Source organism: Pimephales promelas, chromosome 12 (assembly GCF_988280905.1).
Source record: "Pimephales promelas chromosome 12, fPimPro1.hap1.1, whole genome shotgun sequence".
Lineage (NCBI taxonomy): Eukaryota > Metazoa > Chordata > Actinopteri > Cypriniformes > Leuciscidae > Pimephales > Pimephales promelas.
The window spans coordinates 20,803,284-20,824,560 of record NC_142780.1 but is presented as its reverse complement, the minus strand read 5'-3'; the positions used below and the strand labels follow the sequence as shown (position 1 = coordinate 20,824,560).

The 21,277-nt window shown below is 36.9% G+C and overlaps 1 protein-coding gene and 1 long non-coding RNA gene across 2 annotated transcripts; one reads left to right on the top strand and one right to left on the bottom strand.

The window, feature by feature from the left end:
- Positions 1–1,242: 1,242 nt before the first annotated feature.
- On the top strand, positions 1,243–4,924 carry LOC148977012 (uncharacterized). Its single transcript, XR_016145734.1, has 6 exons — positions 1,243–1,480; positions 2,665–2,825; positions 2,984–3,089; positions 3,821–3,908; positions 4,364–4,478; positions 4,699–4,924. It is a non-coding gene; the product is annotated as an uncharacterized LOC148977012 (long non-coding RNA).
- Positions 4,925–8,494: 3,570 nt separating this feature from the next.
- spaca6 (sperm acrosome associated 6) lies at positions 8,495–20,968 on the bottom strand. Its single transcript, XM_039679798.2, has 9 exons — positions 19,632–20,968; positions 18,634–18,720; positions 17,974–18,045; positions 17,710–17,733; positions 12,271–12,348; positions 11,654–11,754; positions 10,955–11,111; positions 10,671–10,851; positions 8,495–9,042 (listed from the first exon to the last, which is right to left on the bottom strand). Exons 1-9 carry the CDS (start codon positions 19,843–19,845, stop codon positions 8,946–8,948), a joined length of 1,011 nt encoding a protein of 336 aa, XP_039535732.2. The 5' UTR covers positions 19,846–20,968; the 3' UTR covers positions 8,495–8,945.
- Positions 20,969–21,277: the final 309 nt, after the last annotated feature.

Sequence of the window (21,277 nt, the reverse complement as noted above, 5' to 3'; positions counted from 1 at the left end):
GACGCTGGTCATGTGTGTGATGCGTGTGACGTACAATAACAGAAGCTTACGCTATTAAACTAGTAAACTGACTCGAGGCAGAGGGAGAAATAAATGAATAGTTGAATGACGTCGCCCTCAAGGACATTTTTTTGCAATGAACTTGTTCACTGGAATTGCAAGAAAGTGACATTCCTGGAACCCTAGCAGTGTATATTGACTTTGCTGTATTAATATACAGTTCCTCATTTACTGTACTGTGGGTTTTACGGAAGAGGAGCTCAGCAAACCCGCAGTATCCACTAAGCCTGAGTATCGTCTCGTCATGCCTGCAACGCCCGAGTCTTGTCCCAAGATGGCCACCATTCCTGCATGATGCCTCTGCCGAGATGGCCGCCACACCTGAGTCAGCTACGGGCGATGCAGCCCTGACAATTGTGGCAATGGCTATTGAGTGTGTGGGTCACAGACGCATCGACTCCAGCCCCTGGCCAGCGTTCAGAGGGGACTCCAGCACACAACCCCATAGCTCAGCCCATGAATTTTTTAGGGGTGCCATATTCCCAGCCATAGTGGCCAGGCTCCTCGGGCAGGGCTGCGAAGGCTGATCCGCCATGGCCCCCTGAGCCAGCCCAGGTCCGTCCAATTGGCAGCTGACTTGAAGCAGCCAGGTAAGAAATGTTGTTCAACTTGATACAGAGTCGACGCCACATGACTGTGAAGTATGCCATTAAAGTACGGCGAGAGCAGTTTGCACAAGCTCTAACAATGCATACCACGATTGGCCAGATTTGCCGAATGACGACAAGTTTTGTATTTATTCTCACACCTTTAGTTCCACTAATGCTCACAAATCAAAACAAAAACAAAAGTTTTATAACAGTAAAATCTCTTTTTAGGTAGTCGTGATTTTTATATTGTCATGTTCATCAAAATAAAACAGATTAAAAAACAGACTTCACTACAATGGGTTTTTAAAGGTGCAGTGTGTGATTTTTTTTTTTAGCGGCATCTACCGGTTTGGTTGTGAGTTTGCACTAAGGGCTCAGCCCACTGCTCACCCCTCCCTTTCAAAGAAGCTACGGTGGCTAAAACGGGACAAACATATGAGAAAGCAGAGAATAGCCAGTGTAAGCCAAGAGTGTGTAACAATGTCACTGTTTCTGTATCATAGTTCATTATACACACATCATGGATGAAGTTTACAAAGCCATAGTCAGGTGAGGATCAAGGGTCTTAATACACAGGAAAAATAGCAGAGTAGTTTTTCCAGAGTAATTATTTTTTTCCTCAAAAAGAGTTGTTTTTTATCTATTTTGAGTGAACAGAGTAAAATGTGTCCATAGAGTGGGAGCAAAATTATAGAGTAACTGTGACTCCTCCCCAAAATCTTCTGCTCCCTAAGTTTCGTTTGTCAGCCATTACTGTTCTACACGGCCATCGCGATCGCGATCTGCATTTGGATTTGGAAGAGATCGTTGTGCTACTGCTGGATTTAAAAGTAAGTAGAATTCCAAAGTTTTAGTACCCATTTTCATAAAAATCGCCTCTGTTTTGAGCTCAGATCAATTCCGCGGTTTTTGAACATTACAGAGATAGCTTTCTCATGTTAACTTGATGTGAAGTTTAACGTGACCGTTAAGTTAGTGCTCGACAAGAAAATCACTAACGTTAACGTTAATCACTTGTTTGTTAAATGCAGTTGTACAGCCAAAATGCTATAAGCCTATGTTAGTTAACTGGGAAGGCGAACACATAAGGATCACATTTTAAACTGGGCTCAAGATTAAACTAATGGGATAAATGAACTTATTTTTGTAATCACCCCAAACGCAAAGAACGTTAGATGACATAAGTTATAGCTTAAGTAAACGTTAACACTAGTGAAACTAGCTAGCTGCATAATTATGTGTGTCCACTGTCCAGTAAGCGGCTCGTGTTGTGCGCCACATGTACATGACTCTATTAAGAGTTAAGTTAACGTTAGCCTTAATTGGAATGATGGAGGCTATTTATAAGTTATAGCTTACATAAACTTTAATTGACACTATTGAAACTAGCTAGCTGCATATTGATGTGTCCAGTAAGTTATACGTACATTAATGTAACATTACTGTGACGATGAGCGGCTCGAGTTGTGCGCCACATGTACTTGACTCTGTAAAGAGTTAAGTTAACGTTAGCCTTAATGATGGAGGCCATTTTGATGTGGTCATTTTGAGTGTTAACAATGCGTTAAATATTTGTTCATGATGAATAACTTACACATGAACAAATGATTAATGCATTATTAACGCTCTAGTAGAAAATATTAACTAACGAATTCTGATTAATAAATAGTGAGTAATAGCGCTCAGAATGTGTTAGTTCACTATTAGCTAATCAGTAACTTTTTTATACCTCCCATAGGATTACTAATAAATAATAACTACTACTGCTTGTAGGTTCATAATTAACGTGAACAATGCATAATGTATAAAATATTGTAATGTTGGTAACCCACTGATTATGACTCAAGTATTACCAAATAGTTCATAGGGAACTACTTATTATTTGGAACAGTATTCTAAAGTTAAAAGCATGATAACTTCCTTGTAATGAATGACTATTGTAAGCTTTTGATATAATCAGGGCTTCATCTGACTGTGAGTGTTAACGCCTTAACTGTCTTTTTGGTCCCTCCAGAATGCAAACCAACAACGTTGTGAGACTGAGAGTGAAGTTCAAAGACACCAAGAAATATATTTTTTCTCCAACACCTTTTACATTTCAAGAATATGCAAAGGGAATCATCTCCCTATTCCCATACTTGGCAGAATGGGTCACCCAGGAGCAAGCTTGGTTATGTACGTAGCTGTTGCCTCTCAATATTTTTGATTTACAGGAGGATGATATACTCTGTATACTGCAGAGTAAAGATTATCTACATTATTATTCATATGGTATTTATTTCTTTAATTGTGTAATGTATAACTACTAGGTCTGTGTATTGTTCTGGTCATAGGAGCATTATTACAATCCAGAAGATGGAAGTGGATATCTGGCATGGAGAATAAAAACCCTGCAGAAAGAAGAATCAGAGGGACGGATGAAAAGGCAACCACAAACAGGTGTGAGATTTGATTTTTAGTCTGCTTTTATTAGCTTGAACGGAATGATTAATAAACTTTTGTAACTTTTTTATTGACCATACAACTTGGTTATTTTACGCATCTGTCTTTGAAGTATTATTTTGTTCCAGATTGGTCAGTCATTAAGTCATAATGTAAATAAGGTCGAGACAGAGTAACATAGTATCTTTTCAAAATATAATTGCTGTTCTCAGGGATGGGCAACAATTAATCGCGAATTCGCGATTAATCGCATCCAAAATAAAAGATTGTGTTTACATAATATATATGTGTGTGTAGTGTGTATAATTAATTTATAAATATAAATACCCACACATGTATGTGTATATTTAAGAAGAATGTGTTATTAATATATCAAATATTTATATATAATATTAATTATGTGTAAATATATATAAAGTATATACATGCAAATATTTCTTAAATATATACATGCATGTGTGTATATTTATATATACAAATTAATTATACACACTACACACACATATATTATATAATTTTATTTTGGATGCGATTAATCATTGCCCATCCCTACATGTTGGGCAAATTTAAAAGTCTGGGAAACTCTCACTCTGGGATTATCCCACTCTGGGATACTGTATGGTTTCTATGTTTTTTTTCCTGTCATCTAGTTCTGGTATAAATGTGTTGTGCTTTTGAAAGAAAAGGAACAAAATATTTTGTTTTCATATTGTCTTAAATACTTTCAGGTGGGCCAACTACTGACAGGGATCCCTTCAAAGCCGCGAGGCCTCAAACAGACTAGTGAGCTCCAAGACGTTATCCAAAATGCTGAAGGTAACTATTGTGCTATAACTTAAATTATTTAATTGGAAGTTATGCATTTATGACAGCATAGCTTTATTCAGATCTAGAGTTTACTCTATACTTTACCCATTAGACATGCTTGATTCATATGCAACACAGACTTGCAATGGGTAAACTGTCAGAAGGAAAATCACATGTTTCTCTAACATTTCTACCTTGATCTTCTCTCAAAGACCTAGTAGAGGAGTTTACAGATTTACAGTTTGAAATGGCTTTCATATTGGTCTCTGAAATATAAAAAGTTTAACTCTTTGATATAAAGTTTAACTCTTTGACCTCATTTTAATATCTGTAAAAACGATATAAACACTGTTCGATTTCTCAAACAAACCGCTCGTTTCGTGTCTTAGGCCATCAATGTGTACTTACATTTACGAGTCATTCAATCATGTTTAATTTGGACTTCTCTGTGCATGCTCTTTGAGGTGGTGACCATAGACCTCCATTATATGACTGACAGACAAGAACGGTTTGACTGAAAAATGTCAAAATTGAAAATACTGTGGAAACAAAGACACCTACATCTTGGATGCCCTTGAGGTAAGCTAAAACATATCAAAAATTAATTTCAAAGTGAACTATCCCTATAATACTTATTCTGTGTGCAGAAACTAAAGTACTGGAGTGGTTAAAGTATTTATACTGACACATCATCCAAGTGAAGTTAAGTCTACGTAAAACTAGTTCAACTGAGTATGTTCATCCCCTTCTACCTAAAAAACTAAAACAAATGTGTTTATTTTGTTTTCCTTGTCTTCAGGTTGGGACAGCGACATGTCATCCATTCTGATGCTGGTTCACCTTTTGCCACCCTCAAGTTAAGGCCGGGAAAGATCTCAGCGAGAAAAGCGTGATTCTTGTGAAATTCATCAAGGTGAAGCAACTGATGAAGCAGATAAAATGACACTAGTTCATATGAAGAGTTCAGATGCAAAAGCCTCTAAGTGCCATTTGAAATTTTCTTCTAGAATGATCATTTTTATCAAGCCTGTATATTTAAGTTCAGTAATTTCACTTAAATGGCAATGAAGATTACCTATTGATTGTCATTTAAGTGAAATTACTGAACTTAAATATACAAGATTGATAAAAATGATCATTCTAGGAGAAAATTTCAAATGGCACTTAGAGGCTTTTGCATCTGAACTCTTCATATGTTGTGTTACTGTGTGACCTTGAACTTGCTTATTTCTCAGACAGGTTCTTATAGATCACCTACCATCCAAATTGTTGTTCTTGTGCTATTCTTTTCTGCTTAGTACAGTAACAATCTGTTGAAACTATGTAATAAAGAAACTTTGAGGGAAGACACAATTTTATCACAATTTTCGATTATTTTATTATTATTGTTAATTTTTATTTTATTTTTTTGATCACAAGTGAATTGAGTGTAAGTGCAACATTGTTTAAACAGGTGCTTGAAAAATAAAATTGAGATATATGAGTATAAAGTTGTTGATTTTTTTTTTCAGACAAAGCAAGTTTTTCATTTATATTTTTACGACTTTTTGAGGGTAAAACATGAATGGTGCAATTCAGAAAAATAATTTACTCTTTATAGTTTACTCATAATTGATAATAAACAACTCAGGAGGGAAAGTAAATTGTGGCAGAGTACATTTAAAGTTCCCCTGAACAGAGTTAAAAAGTAGCAGAGTAATTTTCTTGTAGCTCTAAACTGAGTAAAATAGCATGAGAGTTGATTTTAAAAAACACTAAATAGAGTTAAATATCATTGGAAAGAGTAAAATTGTATCACTAAATTGAGTATAATTAACTCTGGAAAAACTGCTCTATCAAAAGAGTAACTTTTACTCTTTTCAGAGAGGGACCAAATGTTATCTGGAATAGAGTAAAATTTTCTTCAATTTGAGTAAATTTTACTCTGACAAATTTACTGTGTATATAATAAAAATAGTAATCAGCTGATTGTCTCACAAACGTAACCAGCACATTTCTCCCCACATAGCAAACCCATAATACAGTGAGGGAGAAGAACCACAAGAAACTATGCAACTGTATACGTCAAAGTGTAAAGACTAGTTTAAACTCGACACGTTTGCATGAGCCCAAAGGTGCGAGCGGCAAAAATGAAATGATTGTAACAGCGCGCTGTCACATGTCTGTCCTGTCATATATAGCACATGTGGTGTTTTGTGTTCCTGTCTCTGTCTTGACTCCTCCTTCCTTGTTATCTGATGATTGGTTAATTTGTCCCACCCGTTTTCCTCCTTACCCTCCTTGTTTGCTCTCCTATTTAGGCCCTTTTTACACGAGAACGCTCACGGGTGAAAACATAAAAATATTTTATCGGATGTGCCTTTCGTTTACACGGCGACGGCGTTTTTGAGGCTTAAAAGCGCAAAAAAGTGAAACCACCCTCCAGAGTGGAAATCTTATAAATGCTCCACCGCCGCGTTCCCGTGTAAACGGTAAAAATGCAAAAGTCTGCTTGACAGTGAAGGTTGTACACAGACGCGTGGACTTAGTGTTGTTGTAGTATGCACTTCTAGCCGCCTGGAGTGCATACTACATTGAATTTCACACACTTTTGCGTCACCATTTGAACGCGGATTTCCCACACAAAACGCTCGTCTAAATGCAGAATAAAAAGTGATGTCGCAACGCCACTTTTGCGTTTTCTCGTCAGAATCGTTTCCGTCTAAACATAGCCTTAGTCTCCCTGTGTTTCTAGTCCTGGGCTGGTTCGTTGTTATGTTACTCGTGTTTCCGGCTGTACCTGATTTATTCTTTGTTAGTTTTTGTATTTATATTTATTTTATTACATCCTTATCCTGCACTTGAGTCCTTGATCCTTTCCATTATCCAGCCGTGACAGAACGAACCAGCCCTCTGCCCTGGCCGCCCGAGGGGTCGTCTGCTTCGCCCTGGCCGCCGGTTAAACCATCACCCCCTGTTTCTGTTCCCTTCCATGGACCTGGACCCCCATCCCTCCCCCTGATCCTCCACTGTGCCACCTCCCGCCTGGATTCTTATTTTGTATGTTACGTCTTGGAGCGTCTGGTAGCCGCTACTTAAGAAGGGGGTAATGTCACATGTCTGTCTTGTCATTTTGAAACTCTTCGTGATTGACTTAAAATGCTTCCAAGATCGACTTGTCGATCGCGATCGACGGGTTGGTGATTCCTGTAACATACTGTTTTACAGTCAATGACAAGAGTACTAATCAGCTGTCTCACGAATGTAACCAGCACATTATCCTCACATAGCAAAGTCATAACACAGCGAGGGAGAAGAACTAAGTCACATGAAACAATCCAACTACATATTTTACACCACTGACAAGGGAAAAGTCATTACTCTCGGTGTCCATCACTCTCTGTTTGTTCGCTGTCGGCTATGGTACAAACATGACGTCACAATATGTCGACCTTCATAGTAGGGGGTGCCCGCGGTTATGAAAACATAAATGTCTCATCTCAAGTTAAAAAAACAAACAAAAATAAAACATTACGTTTTTTAAAGTCCCCGTGAAATCAAAATTGAACCTATTTACTTTATTAGCGCATATTACTAGTCTTGTGGTGAACAATTAATCCGTGCAAGTAAATATATATTAAAAAAATGTTTTACCTTAGTAATCTTTAATCAAAATCTGAAAAGTTACTTCCGGTCTGGAACGGTTTCTTTTTCTGATGACGTAGGTTTCACAACTTGGGTGGGGAAACGCTTAACCACTCCCCTCAAACCGTTAGTTTGCTATGAGCGAGAAATGGAGAGGAGGAGCGCTAGAGTAAAACCCTGCCCTCTGTTCAATATTCCGTTTCACTTGGAAATACGTCACAGCACTGGAGAAAAATCGTTTGCAACTTCCGGTTCACGGGGACTTTAAGTAAGTTCTTTATACACCACTGAAAACATAGTTATGGATGTCATATTGCATTTCTGTTAATAGATACTTAGAATTCACTTCTGTCGCTGTGGTAAAGTATGGAAACAAAGCACTAACGTCAGTACGGGAAGCAGAAAGTGTCACGTCTCTGTTTTCAGCTCCTGTGCGCTGCAACTCTCGCCGATCGGTTACATCCAGCCGCAGCCAATGTCGAACACACCTCTTGTTTCATGTCTTGGTCATATTTCCTGTTGTCATGTGATTCCCTGTTATAGTCATGTGTTCCCCATGAGAATGTGTCGTTTTCTGTGGTTTATTGTTTAATCAAGCACAGGTGTCCCTTGTCATTAGTCCTTGTGTGTATCTAAGCCCTCATGTTTGCCATGTGGCTTTGTCAAGTATTGTTTCCTTTTTCCAATGTTTGGTGAGTTCATGTTCCTTTGTTTTGTTTGATCATATTTTGATCACTTGGGTTTTCCTTGCCTCCAGACAGTGGATGTTGATTACAGATTCTATTCTTTGAATTAAAATAAACTCTTTTCCCCTTTACGTTTACACCATGTGGCCTTTTGTTTTGGGTGGTTTCTCTGTCATGACCTCAGCATTGAGTTGGCGCACATCTTATCTACGAGAAGATTAGGAAGTGCCAAAGGAGACAAGAAGCAGAAATATGACCAGTGGTAATGATAACAAACAGGCACGGTTTAAGGGATGACTTATTTAAATATATTCGGAATTTATGGGAATTTAAATCTTAAGAACTGCAATAAAACCCAGACATTGTAATAAAATGTGCAGCTCTTAAATACACATTGTCCTAACAAACATTATGGAAAATTGTAGTGCTGTACAATGAAATATTCCCCTCGCCCAGTTTGGACTTAATTGGTTGTTGGGACAACAGCAGCAAAACACTGAGTAAAGATTAAAAGGAGTAACGCCTTGAGTCACGTCTGGATATATTTAGTAGCATAAAGTAGGCTTTATAACAGGAGGTAGTGGTACAGCCTCACTCATATGCTCAGATTCACTGCCTCTCCTATGTTCACCCAGCCATTTTCAAAAACGCACTTCTATATAATATTTAAAGTATGTTGTTCTCGAATAATTTAGTCCTAAATCATTTGGGAATTGCCTTATTGTTTTTCTCATGTTTAACAGTGAATCACATATTTATTTTGTGTAGATTTAGTTTCTTGGGCTGGATCCGAATGAATGGTCCCGATCTGATTGGATAACCAATACAGCACCCTATGGACAAGGAGAGATAAAATAAAACAACAAATTAGAATTTTGAATGGAAACATGTCTAGGTCACATTTCATAATGTAACTAAAATCAAAACAAAATATAATCCTTGTGCATAAAGAAAAAAATGTGCATAAGTCTAATGTTAGGACCACTAAGATTTGAAGACTTCAGATGCAAAAGTCTCTAAGTGCCATCTGAAATTTTCTTCTAGAATGATGCTTTTTATCAAGCTTGTATGTTTATGTTCAATTATTATTTCACTTTAATGGCAATGAAAATTACCAATTAATTGTCATTAAAGTGAAATTACTGAACTTAAATAAACGAGCCTCATAAAAATGCTCACATCAGAAGAAAATTTCATTTGGCACTTGGAGGCTTTTGCATCTGAAGTCTTCATTTTTTTGCATAGTGACAAACATTTCATGACAATAAAACAGGCACATTTCCCACCAAATGTCCATTACTGTAATGCAGGGTTTCCCAAACGTTTAAAAAATAATAAAAACAACAGTAGAAGAGCACACACAATAACACAATGATGAAGGGAAACAGTCTTTAATAAATTCACAGGTATATCCACAAACAGAGAACAGAAATTCAACACAACTTAACCACAGATGAGACCAGACAACAATGAACAGAAACAAAAGGAGCGTCCTGCCTCATCTGTCCTCATGTTAAGAGAAATCGAGAGTAAAGTGCAGAGGCATTTGAGTAAACAAAATGCTTACAGTAGTTCTTGTGAGCATTTAGTATTCCTCAAAATGAATCAAAACAGTGATGCACAAACTCAGAATATTTTTCTTTCAATCAAATTTTTCAAAAAGACTCACTTGCTTTAGGTGATTTCTAAATGTTCAATAATTAAGTTGTTGCTATAGCATCAGAAAGCCCATCTTTCTAATACAAATATTCTTTATGTAATTAATCTCACTTTGCTGCTGACATTCGATGATCCATTTCAACCATACCAATAAGCAAAAATGACATCCGATAACCAAACATCACATTTGTGTTTTATTTTTTGATCTTCCCATTCTTCCGCAAAATCCAGATTCCAGCACTATTCCATTTGTTTGACCTGCACCCTCTACTGCGCCCTCTACTGCACAAGCATGAATTTGCGTTTCCTTCAGCCTGAGGATTATTCATTTAATTTTTGGTGTGAAGGGCCTTTATATTTGCCAAAAATGTACCTTTTTGTGGGTTTTGTTATTAAAAACTAAACATACAAATCCAGCCCAGGTGAGAAAAGGAATGCAAAAGCAATGTAACACATTACTTTCCATAAAAAGTAAGTAAATAATGCAATTAGCTACGTTTTTAGGGAGTATTGTAATATTTTAACACATTGATGCCCTTAATCGATATATGAGAACCGTGAACAAGCGAATGTGTTATAATATTTGAAATATTAACTTACAGGGTATACTTCAAAGAAAGATTTTAGGGGTTCAGCTGACAAAAAAAAAAAGTTTGGGAATCCCTGCTGTAAGAATGTTTTAATTTTCAATAAAATTAAATATAGAATAACATAATAAAATAAAGTAAAATAATAACTTTAAAAAAAATGAAATGAAATATTTATAGGAATTACACTGAATAATTATATTGAAAATGATTACCCAAGCGTAAGGAAGACCAGCAGAAACATTGCAGTCAGACAGGTGGTTAGAATGGCGGGCCTGGGCACCCACAAGGGGAATGGATCCTTAGGGGACAAGGGAGGGAACCGGCCTCCTGGCAGGAGAGCCTGTTCAAATACATCCTGTAGTTCTGCATGGCCTAACTGTGCCAGAGGGACCACTGAGGTGGAAACCACAGACATTTGGTATATAGAAATTGAGATCAGTAATAGAAACAGTAAAGGAATGTCATTTTTTTTTTTTTTTTATACGTGCTTGGTTACCTGTGAGGTAGTAGTAGATACGGACGAGAGAGTGCTCCTGAGAGAATATTTCACACTGGTAGGTGCCTGAGTGCTCTGGTCGGGCAGAGGAGATAAAGTAAAGTGGATCCACTCCAACCGTGACCTCATGAAAACGATCCATCAACATTGTCATCTCCTGTATGTCAAGTTCGGTGTTTGTTGTAAGTACAAAAAAGTATGGGAAGGAAAGGTTTAAAAAGTCTGAAAAGTGCTAAAACTTTTAGCAAATGGGACTATATAAAAAATCTAAAAATAATACAATTATAGTTACAGTATATTTCCTGCAGAATTTACCAAAATTAGAGGGGGCTATATTATTTATATATATTGGTTACTTCTGCAGGAAACATATTGTAATTTTGTCTGCATTTAAATAAAAAAATAAAACAAAAACAAGATGATAATTAATTTATGACATACTGTAATTTTGAGTCCGTATTCTTTTTTTTACATTATTGCTACATTCCGCTCTAATTTTGGTAAATTCCACAGCTTAAAATAAATTATTTATAATTTTTAATTTTATTATTAAAAATAAATAAATAAATAATGGATGGATGGATAGCCGGACTTACAATGTTTTTATCTGGATAAAACACACTAGTAATTAATATTCGTTTTGCACATTGGCCATCTTAAACTTTGTCAGCTATGATGTCATGGTGATCAACTCCTCACCATTGCATGTCTCCAGATAATCTCTGCACCCGTGGGCAGCGGGAAAGGGACCTTACACCACATCTGAGTCATGTTGTTCTCTTGTACAGTGATTTCCTTCACTGTAAAACACATACATTACACACAAAAAAATACATTGGACACAGATCTGTATCACTTCACCTTGCAACTGAATGCCTTTTGTCAACAGAAGAACAGAGGCAGCACAGTCTGCCCACCATTCACCTAATTATAATATTTAAACAGAGCCTCTGGAGAGAGCAGCCAAGGGAAAGATACATTGAGCAGTAATTGTAGCTGTATTGAGTGGAAATGAATACCACAGTGTGTGGGAGAAGGCCTGCCATCTTAGGTGACCCACATGTGTGTAAATGTGTCGAGGCCCAAGGTTTCGTTTAACAACTTCGCTGTGCGCTTAAGTAGAGTTAAAAGCTATAGATGTCTGCGCTGTGTACATGCCATCACATAATTACAGAGGTGGTTCTGTCAGGTTGAGTTATAACATATCCATCATGTCAAGTGTGGAGAGAGTAAGAGGGTGGGGGACTGCATAGAATTACACATCATAGTCGATTGAACAGAAAACTGTGCAGATGTAAAGGAGCCTGTCAACTCACCGGGGCAATCCAGCGGGAATTCACAGGAGTCGTACTGACAGGTCATGCAGTTATAAACAGCACCTTGCGCCTGGAAACCTAAGCAATACATTTCATTCCATTTATAATAACTTATTTTTGAAAACTGTATTTGAAAATCAAAAGGCATGTTTGTTTGGAGAAGAAGTGTAAGGAAGAGCTTGCACATTGCTATAATGAGAAGATCAACACAGTGGTGGAACTTTTTGATGCCATGCCACCTTAAAGGGTTAGTTCACCCAAATATGAAAATTCTGTCAGTATTTACTCACTCTCATGTTGTTCCAAACCTCTATGTGTTTATTTGTTCTGCTGAACACAAAGGAAGATATTTGGAAGAATGTTTTAATCAAGCAGATCTCATTCCCCATTGAAGTAAATGGGGATTGAGATCTGTTTGATTAAAACATTCTTCCAAATATCTTCCTTTGTGTTCAGCAGAACAAATAAACATATAGAGGTTTGGAACAACATGCGGGTGAGTAAATGCTGACAGAATTTTCGTTTTTGGGTGAACTAACCCTTTAAATGCATAAAGGTTCTCCAAAGGTTCCTGACAGTCTAGCAATCTGAGGCCTTGACCAAACTAATACGTTTTTTTTTTTTTTTTTTGCTTGGAAAGCAAACTTTTCTCTTCACATTTTGGCCTTCCATCCACACATTTCAACATTTCACATTGCTGAGAATTTTCAGCAACAAATACAAAACTTTTTGAAAACGCTCTCCTAAGTGGATACATTTGAAAACTGTGTTTTTACGTTGTTGTGTGGACTGAGAAAACTGAGATATTTGAAAAAGATAGGGCAAGTATAGTCATGTAACATATTGAACTCATAGATATTCATGTTTATACCGGTATTGTGCCTGTGCAATTCACTTTCACACAGTTGCTAAAATATGTTACTTTGCACACTCTTGATATAACAGAAAATTCACTCGCATTTGCTGTCCTTCGGCAAAAAAATTTGAGTTGCGTTTTAGACAAAACATATAATGGTGAGGGAGAGCGACCTGCACGCATCAGTAAATGGTGACATATTTTGCTAAATAAAATGATCCTGCCAGAAGAATTGCGTGATAACTTGATTGTGTCTTGTTCTGTCTGTATTATCAGTGAGCTTTTATGAGGGTTTACACATGCGCTGTAGGTTCATTTTAGCTTTTTCCGACATTTCAGTGTGGATGAGAAACTTTTGGAAAATTAAATCTTTTCAAATCTATCCGGATTAGACGTAGCTCTGAAGACCATAAAATACTTCATATGTTTTCATCAGGAGGATTGAATAATTAAATATTAACCCCTTTTGAACTGATGACTGGAAGAGCAATGGTACCTCCTCATGCACCGCCACCGACGGGAACAGGAGTAGATTCTACTTTGTTCCAAGAAAGGTTACGACACTATCTTGCAATGCTGGGCAAAGCTACTAAAGACAATTATAAGAAAATGAGAAGCTTAACAGTAATGGGATGAAAAACACACCACTACTGACATTCAACACATTCCCGAAGCGGTTTTGTTATGATTAAATGTATTGCTAGGAAAGACTTAAAACCTCGATGGGAGGGACCATATGAGATACTGTTAACAACTGATACAAGTGTTTGCCTTGTATCAGTTGTAGGAAGGGTGTAGGAAAAGATAGATGGTATCATTGGTCACAAGTTAAACCTTGCTTAGTAAATGAACAAAATGACGATGATGGCTTATGGCCTGAGATTGAGCAATGTTCATCCATTAATTTTAAAGATCGGGAACAAAGAAGTGATGTTTAATTAATTTTCTGCTTCCATTTCAGGAATCAATTCTATTGACATTAGAGATGGTTGCAAGTTACCAATACCCAAAAACAATGGCATGCTTCCTTTTAATTTTACTTGGCATTTATCAAGGAAGCCAAGCTTTTGCTTATTCTACATGTTCACTCAGCATAGATGTTTCTATTGAGAAATGTAACATGTGTTTGTATGACATATGTTCCATTTTAAGTTTAAGCAACAAGTTTTGTTACCTTACAAGGCAGCTGAAAGTCTCTCTGTGATGTATATAAGCTCAACATGACTGTACTGACTCAGAGAAACACGGAAACCAGTGCAGTCTCGTCTTTTGACCATCAACATTCGCCGTTTTAGGGTACTAGTCAGGTCCAAATCTCCAAGATTGTGTAACCCTGTAGGCATTTTTGAGGAAAAGTTGTTATGCCACATTTTTAGAAAGTTCAATGTGTCCTGAATTAGGATCCACCGTATAACATTGAAATAAGGGTCCCTTTTTCTTGTAATTGTTATCGAAACAATAGGTGCATTATTCACAGCCGAAACACTACAGGTGGATAGGGTAAAATTTTTAAGTTATAGATACAACCATAACACTTTTCCAAGTTTTCAGTTATATAGAGACAAAAACTTTTCTATTACAAGTTTTCTGAAATGGCATGTTTACATATGCAAATGAGGCATTATCTATTAAAATATGTGCAAATTTGCATAATCTAAACTTTTATATCGGAATTTAAATGTTATGGCAGGGAAGTCTTACAACAAAAGAATTTGAGCCCACAAAATCACTCTGCAGGCCATGTGGAGGATTCTGTTGTTAACAAGCAGAATCACTGAAGGAAAAAGACGGAATTTAAAGTCACCATTATGGAGATGAGTGTTTGTTTTAGTTGGGCTCTTGACCCCCACATTATTAACTTTATATTTTGTCTGGCTGCTGTATCTGAGCTATAACAGGCAGATAATCAACTAGAAAATGTGATATGTGGATGTTGTTTGTGTATTAACATTATCATAATATCAGTAATTTGACCTGAATCACTGAACTCATACAGAAGCAAATTTCTAAGTTAATTTTAACTTATGGATTATAGCAGCACTGCCATTGTACAGCATACATTTTTTTAGCCAATCCAAATTATCAAAAAAAAAAAAAAGTATTTGTATGCATGCACACACAGGCATCAATATTTAGCATATGGATCTCAGCAATAGTGACAAACAGATCACCTCTCAACATAAGCTCATTATTTATTCATACAGCAATTCATGATGGGAGCCATAAATGAGTTTTGATTGGTGGCACCCAGAATGCACTGCAACATGCTTTATATTAGTCACCACTGTTGAGATTCACAGGCAGATTCTTGATGTCTGTGTGAGCCTACATAAACTACTTTGTTTTTTAGAAGTTTCTTTTTCATTGATTTGATCATTTAGTTTCCTTTGAAATGGCTAAATGCTATAATCCATAAGGTAAACTTACTAGTGGCAGTGGCTCATGTAGGTTGTCTACAAACTGGAAGGTTGGTGGTTCAATCCCCAGTTCCACCTGACCAAGTGTCGAGATGTCGTGTTTTAACATATAATGATTATGTTAAAACACATCCAACATCATCAGATCACCTTTTCTATGTGATCATCTGCCTGTTATACCTCACGTATAGCCAAACATAATCTAAAGTTAATAGCGTGGCGGTCAAGAGTCCAACTCAAATAAACACTCATCTCCATAATGGTGACCTGAAATTCCAGTTTTCTCCTTCAGTGATTCTGCTTGTTATCATCAGGTGCCTTCAATAATGCTCAATCATCACTCAATTATTCACTTAATTGTCTCATTAACTTTAACACTGCTTCAGTGTTCATTTAACACTCAGCTCAGAGTTTAATTGGATGGCTTAAAATGACTTCCATGATGTTGAAAATACATGAACAAATTATGTTTGTTTAACGAAACCCAGTTATGTGGAACTGGTGGAACCTGTTTACATAAAAAAGTTAAGTAAAGCCAATACCTCATTTTTTGAGTGCATTAAGCGCTCCCACTTCCAGGCTTTGGTCTGGCAGCAGGCCGGCCCACTTGCAGCAGTCAGTTCTGCCACCCCCTGAAACCATGGGATGGAAGACAGAGGGGAATTCCCTTACTCCCCAACTCATGTCACTACCCCCAGTTCCAGATGCCTGTGAGGAGTTAATCACCTGTGCCTGCACCACTGGGTGCAAGACAGCCCGATGCGGCTGCAAATGCAGAAAGTCCAATGATACTTGTATGAACGAATAACTTTACGAATATCTGTGATCACACAATTGTTGCTTGATTTCGTTGAAATTTCAGAGTTCCAGCAGCAATTTAAACATTAAAAACCGTCCCTTTCATGTTAATGTTGTTTTTTCATTGTTTACATGTTTAAATATTCTGAGAATGCACAGTTTAGTTCTAATGTTTAATGTTTAAACTGCAATAAATGCATGTTTTTTGGCAGCCATTTTGTTTTTATTGTTTATGCCAAAACAGTGATGTTTACAACTTGTTATACTGCAGAAATGGATTCAGCACCTAAAAATCATATAGAAACAACACTTGAAGTACTTTTCCTCAAAAATGCCTACTGCATCTTATCCATGGCTATTTATCTATTTTGGGACTCGACTTTACCCTTTAACGTTGGTTAGATGACGTTATCGGATCCTAACCCTACCCCAGACCTAAACCTACCCCGTCACCTAACTGACGTTAAAGGTAAAGCGTCAGTTGTATGACGTCCCAGGATCGTCATGTAACTGACGTTAAAGGGTACCCTAAAACGGCGGATGTTGACGTATGGTCAAAAGACATCCCAAGACGTCTCGGGATGAGACTGTGTTACGGAAACGAATAGACCTGGCATGAATACAACATCTTCTAAAAGTTTCTCTCCTGACATACAAGAAAAAAGATTTTTCTTGGCAAGATAACTGGTGTCAGGTGTTCTGACATTCCATCCTACCCGTCAGATTGTCCTACCAAGGCTTACTGCGCATGCGCACATCAATAATACGTCATTTTTGTCACGCTGAACAACACGCCCATAATATTTTACTACTTGCGCGAGATCTTCTTCATCTGAGGTAAGTTTTTCACTATTTATGTCAATTATTACTATACAAAGATATAATAGCAGTAATGAGAACTGTTTACTCTCACATTAAATTGATGAATTGGCAGGGAATTGATTTGATTGTTTGGTGTAAAATATAAACACACACACGATTATACTACTCGTTTATTTCATACTGGTAGGACAATCTGATGAGGCATTTTGCAACGTAAAATCATCCTACCGTTTATTTCATAGGACAATCTGAAGAGGTAACTTACTTTGCACTGTAAAATCACCGTAACATGGCCTAATAAGAAAATTTGGCAAAGTTACACTGAAATATTTTATGTACTTAGTCACAGACGCGAAGCAGAAACGCTCAGTAGGATTTTACGACGAGGTAGGATGAACCGATAGATATGGCTATAATTTTGCGCTACGGTAGGAAAATCTGACAAGGTAGGACAGATCGACAGAACACCGGTCCCGTGAATCAAATAGCAACGGGGAAAAGGCTTAATTTCAAGTCTACAAGGATCATCACATAGATGTAACTCACCGCAAGGGGGGAAACATCCAGAGGCTGCAAGAAATATAAAAAAAAATGAATAAACATGTTTAGATACTGTATTATCCATGTAATAGGAATACTCAGATGGCTGGGTGAATCAAGTTTTAAGGCATGGAGAAACTATGAAGATAAGAGAGAAATGAGGAAATTGAGATGCGAAAAGTAAGAGCTGCAGGTTTGAAGATGAAGGCTCAGGTCCAGTTTTTCATGGTTTAGCAAGCAAAAGAAATGAAGTGATAATGTAAGTCTCACCTCTGGGCAGCCTTGAGGCTGCTTCAATGAAATTGTTTGCTGCTGCCTGTAACCTGAACTCATAAACTGTATCTGGAAAAAGGGAGGAGAGGGGAGAAGAGAAACATTTATCTCAATTTCACTTGAAGTGTACATGTCAACTATTACATGTGTGTTCTATCAGGCTCTCTCACTGATATTTCATGTCAGTCTCTGTCTCTCTTTTCTGCTTTCCCCAGTGTGAAAGAAAGATGGGCTCACTGAACTTAATTATTGAACAATTAGAAAAATTTGACTGAAAACAAATCTGTATTTTCTCTCTACTTTGTTAAAACTTGTTATCAAACCAATGGAACTGACAGGTTTACAGCTTTACAACATCCAAATTCTTTCGTTTCTGGGTGCGGAAAGTGCAAGCAATCACTTCACATTTGTACACATCAGTTTTCAGAATATGTTATGTAAGAAACCGAGTCTAGGTCTGTTTATTCTCTGTAATCTCACACTGTTGGAGTGCACTGATAAGAGCGGCCTACACACATTTGCTATTTCATGAATAATGTCTGAAAGTATACATTTACTCTGTTGTTATGGTTGTTGGTTATAGCCTAATTAATTGTCTGGTCTTAAACAAACAGTTATCACTTTGCTGGATATATTTATATGAATTAATCCGTTTACCGTTATTTGTCTGCTCATCAAATTCCTCCACTATAGGCATAATTTCAGCCATCAAGATATTATTCAGCATCACGTCATAGCCTCTTCCTGAGAACCAAATACAAAATAAGATCTGTACAAGAACATGAATTGTAAAAAATAAAAATAATAAAAGAAAAAAATAAAATACTAAATAAAAGAAAATTCATAAGAGAGCCAAGTTTACTTGCTGCCATAATTTTAAAGTAAAATTAAAGTGGACCAAATAAGTTACTTTTACACTTTTTCACCCCCATGTTGAATTTAATTTGGCAACTGATTTAGAAAACCTAGTACACAGGCTATATCGTCCCTGTTAAATACATAAATAAAGAAGTTAAACAGGATACATTTTAATCCTAAAACAAAGGATGGAAAAACGTGAATGTGACCACTTCTAGAATATATTTTGTTAGTTCGTTTTTGTAGGTTTGTGAGAGCTAATTTTTTGTTCAATTTGGAGATATTTATTTTTGTTAATTCCATTCATTATTTTTTAAACATGTCATAATAAAACATGTTGAGCTAACCTCTGAGAAATGTGAATTTGTGTAATATTAGCTACATTTTCTATCCATAGAGAGGAGGCATAGCCTACTTTAAATGTATTGAAATTAATAACGGACTTTGAGTAAACTTCGAGTATCTGTTTGCCGGGCCGAGTGTCCTGTTTTTTGGTAACGTAATCAAAATATGGTCACCATAACGTAAACCGCTGCGGAAGGATATCATTTATTTATTTACTTAGTAAAGCATCTCAATAAATCAACATTTAATAATCGTAATTCGGTTGTTGGTATAGACATATATATATATATTTTTTTTTTAAAGCCAAAAGCGATCATGGTATTTTTTACAGTCTCTCACTAACGTTACCCACAAATAGCCTAACGTTGGCTTTGTGACTATGGTAACTTCACTAACGTAAGTTAGCGTTTGGCAATGCTTAGTTGAATAATATGTGATTTCTTAACTCTTACCTACTTTCCCTGCATCAGTTACTCTCGGTTCATTGTTGAATATGCTATCCAATGTTTTGAAACAAGAGTCCGGATTCCTTACATTGTATTGTGTAAGCATATAGCCCCAACACATACGAAGACTGTCATCGACATCGATAAAGCACTGATAACAATTCAAAGCTGTGCTAATAATCGAGCTGAAAAACAATAGCTTCACAATCAACAACAACATTTCTGTTATTAGGCTACTACTGTATTGTGTGTTTCTTCTCAACCTGCTTGAGAAGATAATATGAAACAAAACATCATAAGAAAATTCAGTTGAATGATTACATCATCATGACGAAATAGTTATAGCCCAGAGCCGTTGAAAAACGGTTTTCACCGGCTCTGCGTTAGCCCCGGGCAATGATTGCTTGGTGATGATTTGTTTAAAAAAAGTTTAAAAAAAGTAGCTCAAACTAATACAAATAAAAAAAAATCATTAGAAATAAAAAGAAAAACTCAAGCTGATTATAGGCTTATTTAGCTTTCTTAGAGGGATAGGCTATCACCCAAAATGGAGAATTCTGTCAACATACTCATTACCTTTCAAACTTGTGCAGCATTATTTATTTATTTTTTTCTGTGGAACATAAAGGAAGGTATTTAGGGGAAAACTAGACTTCTATTGTAGCCTATGGAAAAAATAGGAACCGAAAAGTTTGGTGACCAACATTCTTAAAATAAATCTCCTTTTGTGTTCCACATAAAACAATAAAGTCATGATATGAACGACACGAGAGTGAGCAAATATTTTCATTTTTGGGTGAACTATCCCTTCAACATAGGCCTATTTGAGGCTTTGTCTTGATCATTCAATGTCTCCATGACAAAAGCAATATGCATGTGATGTTCATGGTGGTCTTGTGTAGTATTTCCCTACTATTTCTTGTTCCTAATTTACTCCATTGTCTTTTCAACCCTCTTCCTGCTCCCATTATGCACCATTTTGCTGCAAAGTGAAGGGATTGGGAGTGTGCGTGTGAAAGAGAGAGGGAGAGAGAGAAGGAATAAGGGAGGGAGAGGGTGATGCCTGTGTGCCTGTTGATGATAGTGGTGGGGTGCCGTGATATTGCAAATGATCCGAATTGACCGGAACAACGGGAAAAGAGCAGCAGACGAAAGAAAGGAAAAAGACAAAACATAGAATTACAATAATGAGACATTAGAAAAATCATAATTGCCATTTAAATATCAATATAAAGGTTGAAACATACATACATTTAAAAAAAACAAAAACAATATGGTAGGATGGGGAACGACTCCCAACATAGTCAATGTGTGTGTCTGAGAAATAGAGACTACCAATCAAGCCCACAAGCTCATTGCATCCCATATCCCACACCCCTCCCCCCATTCCATCACCCCCAAACACCCTCTCCTCCCTCCACCCCCTCTTCCCTGTCTTTTCCAAAGTGTCACCATGGTAACGAGACAGGGTGCCTAATACATGAAGTTAATATATTTCCAGTGGCAGGAGCGACTTGGGTACTAATGCATTCATCTGTCTCTCCAAAGACAAGGCAATCAATAGTGAGCAGGAGCCCCACCACAGGCCTGCCAGAGAAAAGACGTTGTAGTCAGTCAGTCAGGCTATAAGCAATGATCAGAAGACAGGTAGC